Source organism: Zea mays, chromosome 2 (assembly GCF_902167145.1).
Source record: "Zea mays cultivar B73 chromosome 2, Zm-B73-REFERENCE-NAM-5.0, whole genome shotgun sequence".
Lineage (NCBI taxonomy): Eukaryota > Viridiplantae > Streptophyta > Magnoliopsida > Poales > Poaceae > Zea > Zea mays.
The window spans coordinates 75,651,020-75,656,554 of NC_050097.1; the positions used below are offsets into that span (position 1 = coordinate 75,651,020).

At 39.4% G+C, this 5,535-nt stretch overlaps 1 protein-coding gene across 2 annotated transcripts; it reads left to right on the forward strand.

Moving 5' to 3' along the window:
* The first annotated feature begins 2,373 nt into the window (after positions 1-2,373).
* LOC100280393 (60S ribosomal protein L37a) lies at positions 2,374-4,874 on the forward strand. 2 transcript variants are annotated; one of them, NM_001320713.1, is made up of 5 exons: positions 2,374-2,466; positions 3,964-4,003; positions 4,084-4,172; positions 4,434-4,516; positions 4,598-4,860. In NM_001320713.1, exons 1-5 carry the CDS (start codon positions 2,464-2,466, stop codon positions 4,659-4,661), a joined length of 279 nt encoding a protein of 92 aa, NP_001307642.1. In that variant the 5' UTR covers positions 2,374-2,463; the 3' UTR covers positions 4,662-4,860. The 2 variants fall into 2 exon arrangements, with proteins under 2 accessions (NP_001307642.1, XP_008669522.1); XM_008671300.3 differs by lacking the exon at positions 2,374-2,466 and having other exon boundaries at positions 3,952-4,003; positions 4,598-4,874.
* The last annotated feature ends 661 nt before the right edge of the window (positions 4,875-5,535 follow it).

Here is a 5,535-nt window from a genome sequence, read left to right on the forward strand (position 1 = left end):
TCTTTTGCTCCTAATGCTGGATATGCTGCAAAATGTATGGTGAATAATATGATGATGTGTGAAATACTTCCTTCGGTTGACTTGGTTGAGTGGTGGCAGCAAGCTCCTTTTGCTTCTGTATTTGTAATCTGGCAAGTCTTTGTAGTATGGCCCTTGTTTTCTCCACAAAAGACACAATACAACTTTCTTGGTTGTGAATTAAGCCTTCCTCTAAAGCTTTGACTGCCTCTTCCTCCTCTTGGAGTTGGTGGTTGAAAGTTGCCTTATGAAGACTGTTGATGAATCCCTAACATTTGGAATTGATATTGTGATTGATTTTGTTGTGCTTAGCCTTGAATGGATTTGTCTTTATTTTAGCCTGGATTTTGTATGCTTGAAACATGTCTTGGATGAAACCTCCCACCGAAGCCCCTAATGGCCTCTACATATCTCTGTGCTTTTTTACTTGCCGACGAAAGTCATTGTCTACTCTAATGCATTCATCCATTTTGTAGCATCTTCTCCAAAGAATGAGGAGGTTTTCTTGCAAAGTATTGTGATGTCGGTCCTAGACGAAGCTCCTTTATCATTGCTTCAATAGCAATGTCATATTGCATGCTTGGTGCCTAAGCTCGAAGCTGAAGGAATCTTCGGACATGTGCCTAAAGATATTCATCTTGGTCTTGAAAGCCTAAGCAGTGATGGTTTAGTTTGAAAGCCTTGAAAGCTACTAAGGAGAATGTCCTTAAGCTTCTGCCATGAAGATATGGATCTTGGATGAAGAGCATAGTAACATGTCTGTGCCACATTCTTGACTGCATGACAATTTTTTTGCCATGATTGCTGCATTGCCACCATACAAAGATATGATGGCCTCATAATTCATTAAGAACTACTTCGGATATGATAGACCATCATAAATTGGGAGTTAAGGTGGCATGTAGAGCAGTGGCCATAGTGCAGCTTGCAACTAAGCTGCCAAAGGAGAAGAATCATCGTTTAACGAAGCATCATAGTTGTGTTCTTCGAAATGAACATTTCTTTGATGGCGTGAACCTTGGAATTACTCCTCTTGTTGCGTCATGTGACACAATTCCTATGATGGTTCGTAAATTTGTCGTTGTAGTTGAGAGACCCGAAGCATCTTCTCTGGTCGCTTCTCGACTTGCTGATGAATAGCTTTGATATTTTCAATTTTTAGGTCAAGATCATCTTGTGGTGGAGGATTCGTGTCCTTGCTTTTCCCTTTCTATGCCTCGAGAAGACGCGCCTCTTCATCCTAGATCTGATCAATGGGAGGAAGAACTAAGGCGGGAGCTGCGGTCCTCTTTGGAGGCATGATAGATAGATGCTTGTAGTCATGAGTTCAACGAAGGTGTATGCCAATGTTGGTCACGTGCTTTGATTCTTGATCGGGACAAAAATAGGGCAACACAATTAGGGAAAAGACTTTCGTCCCCACATTCTATTCATTAAAAAAGACCAGGAGAAGAAGGTTGATATAATAAAAGATATCCAAATAACATAATAGGATAGAATGAAAACATTTGAGAGAGACCGCTACTAGTATAATCCTTTTATTATACCTTTTAAGTTACAAGCAATTACAAGTGTACCTTCGGGAGTTAAGGTAAGGATGCGAAGGTACAACTTCGGAAGTAGAGTGATTCTGATTTCCCATGTCCTCTCCTCCAAAAATGTGTCTCTGCATGACATTGTACCTATTTTTTTAGTGGAGAGCCACAATACAACTCGATCTAAGATTACAAATATGCCCTCGAGTCCTATACATTGAGACTACATAACCCTCCAGGGACGTCATTATCTTTTCATTTGTAGGCGTGTTGAATAGGCCTCTGGGTTTCTCTCCTTTAGCTTTGTTGGCTTGTTGTCGTGCGTCTGAGCCATAGAGCCGAAGCTTCCTGGCTCTACTTTCGTGAGTACATGGTTTAACCGAAGGTTTTCAGACGAAGGTCAAGTTCACTACTTCCAAGGTTCTAAAACAAACTTAGAACAATATATATTAATGTTTTGAGGAGCTTCAGCATGAAAAGGCCCCCAACATTATCTAATTTGTTCTACCTCTTAAACATCATGGTTAACCTTTTTTGACATCTTGCTTTCAACCTTTTCTATTTTCCTTAAGCTAAACATGTTTCTAAATATTTTAAATATGTTTTCATAAGATTGAAATATTTTGTATATATATGTTTTATCTCAGTCATCTTCTTTTTTTTTGTAATTTTAAAACATTTTAATTCAAAAACTTTATTAAATATCTTTCAAATTTTAAACTAAAAAGGGATAAAACAGTTCCAAAATCAGGGCCCATTTAAGCCCAGCCCATAATAGCAGGTCGCATCCATAGACTTCCACGAAACCCTAGCGCCTCATATATATAGTTTCTCTCCTGCCACTTTTGCGAGCTTACCCTCAGCACGCCGCCGCTACAGCCCGCACCTCGTTTCCTCTCCCGTCTCCGAGATGGTACGCCGCTTCTCCTCGTCCTCCCATTCTTCCCGTTACTAAGTATCTGTGTACGGTGTATGCCTAGTTGTGGACGTTTGTTATTATGTGTCGAGCGAGATCCTAGTGTTTGACTTGGTAGCCCAGCAGCTTCAGTTCGATATGGATTCGAAGGCTCCATAGTTTAATTTTCTTGATAGGGGCGTGCCAGCAATCATGCTTTGTACCAGTCGTGTTTCCATGGAAATTTGAGATATTAGGGTACCCAGATAGGCCTATGTGAAATGTGGTGGTATTGTTAGCATGACAGAAACAATGTAATTCTAAACTGCAATCTATTGCTAGCCTGTTTGTAGGGTCGTCATCGTAGTTGGATTTTGCTAGGCTGTCACTAGGCTGGATTGTGCAATTTAGCATTGCACAACGCCTTTTGTGCAGGGTAGGTTTGGAGCAGTTGCTACCTCAGGTTTGCAATGGTAAGGTGCCCAAAACCTGCTACACTTAAGGTAGAAGGCAAACTATTTCCGTAAAGCCTGTTTGCGCTCCGCATTTGAGTCCTATATAGGCTTAGCCTTTCAAATTCTATTGGTGATCACATGTTAAATGGAAACATGTTGAAGGCAGTGGTGTACTCACTCCGTTCCAAATTGTAAGCTCAATTACTTGTCACTTTTGATTTTGCATGGTTTCAAAGATTTGACCATCTGTTTTCTACAGCATTGTATTTGTGAGATTTTTTGATAAATACTTATTATCATAAATCAATCTGGATGTGTCAATATACCATCACCAACCTAGATGTTCAAGATATCTTATTTGGTAGATTATAATTATATTTTTTGCCAGTCGAACGCATGGTGACAAGTATATGTGAATGTACATAACATTTTATCAGTTTTTAGGTGTGCTGTATGTTTGGTTTACATTGTTAGTACTTGTGCAAGTTCAAGCATATTGGAAAAATACATTGTTTGTTTACTGTAAAGACAAACTAGTTATCGAACTTGATGAAAAATAAAACATTTTGATAAATCCAACATGGTCTCCAACTTAATGAAAAATAAAACATTTTCATAAATCCAACCCGGTCAGCTGACACATTTGCTGTAATCTGAAGCTGTACCTGGCAGCATGCAACATGAAAGTAGTATACAGTCCTAAGTTTAGCATTCAAATACCACTAGTATAAATCAGTAGGCCATAATATTTTTTCACTTGTGTTGATTTTAGTTGTATTTCCTTCGTTCAGATGTGTATGGAGTAATTTTTCTCTTGCTGCTATTGGAGAGTCAATAGTGACTAGCTGAACTGTATGGTTCTTAATGGTTTACTTATATAATGTTTAAGAAATTATAGTTTTCCTCTTGTGTTAACCTACCTGAATGGTACAGTCTTTTATATTGAATTATTGATACTAACATTAGTCTTGAAGCTACAACTTTATAGTTACCAGTATTCTTTTGAACAATTTTAGTGAGCAGCTGTGTAATTTATTAAGTTTTTATAATGCCTATGCAGACGAAGCGAACCAAGAAGGCCGGAATTGTTGGCAAATATGGTACATGCTTAAAAAAGATGACACTTCCCAATTTGTGCATCTGGAGTATGATGTTAACCTTGCAAATTACAATGTTATAGGAACCAGGTATGGTGCTAGCTTGCGTAAGCAAATCAAGAAGATGGAGGTATCTCAGCACTCCAAGTATTTCTGTGAGTTCTGTGGGAAGGTAGGTCATCCTAGTTTGCAGTTTTTTTTTTTAAAAAAATCTGTTATACTGCAAGCTGTTTTTATGTACTTGTCACCAGTACTAGAATGTTATGAATTGTAGGATGCAGACCGATTTTGAGCACAAAAGGAATTGGTTATCAATATATTTGTTGGTTTATTCTCATTTCAATGGTTTATAAGATGTTTAGGCATGACGAGCAATTTGATTCTAAGTACAAGTTGCCCTATTGTTCCCACCTTTGCTCTGTTGTCTTTCCAGTTTGCTGTGAAGAGGAAAGCGGTTGGGATTTGGGGATGCAAGGACTGTGGGAAGGTCAAGGCCGGTGGTGCTTACACCATGAAGTAATTCTTTGCTGACTTGCATCTTTTGTTCCGAAACCATAATTTGTTAAGCATGGTTGTAATTCTGTTGTGTATTTGCAGCACTGCTAGTGCGGTCACTGTCAGGAGCACGATCCGTCGCTTGAGGGAGCAGACTGAAGCATGATCGGTCGCTTGTCAGGCATACTGGGGTCCACTATATTGGCTGTGTAGCCGAGACAGTACTCCAGCATTTTTGGGTTATGCTCTAGGATCTCTAAAGGTTGGGTGCTAAGATTTCTACTTGTTTACCGTTGTGAATTTCACAAGTGATATCTGATCCTATTACTATCATGATGACGTCAAATTTGCTTCTGGTTTCTACCCTTTGGTTTGCAAATCCCTTTTTCTTTGAAAATTTTACTTATAATGCTTACCTGTTCTCATAATCAAGGATATCTTGACTGCTCTGTTGGTTGAGGCTGGTTTGGATAACTTAGGTTATCTACGCCTCTTTGTACTAGGCAGCGTCATAACGCACCAGTGCAAATATGCAATTGCACCAATTCAACCGTTTATATTCTCATAGACACTGACACGTGCAATGTCCTGAGGCCAGGCCTGGGAATGGGTTCAAACTCATGGGCTCAAACTCACTTGCTGACAAATCTAGTCTCGTTTTGGATTCTCCATTAATTAGGGCAGGGTTGGACCAGACCGTTTCACCGGAGTCTTGCTTGGTTATTTCTGTACCTTATGGATCGGAAGGGATTAAAAAAATGTGAAGAATTGACTTTCTATTGATTAGAACCTATCCAATTCCCTCCAATCCATATGGATTTTGATGAAAGCGAAAGACCACCTAAGGGCTTGTTCGGTTAGCTCTCAATCCATGTGGATTGAGTGAGTTTAAATCCCAACTAAGTCAAATTTCTTCTCAATTTTTTCCAATCCCATCCAATCCATAGGTAACGGGATTAACTGAACAAGGCCTAATTGTGCTCGGGTTTTTATCCGCTGCTGAGTATGGCTGAAGCCTTGCTTGGTGTTTGCAGGGACCC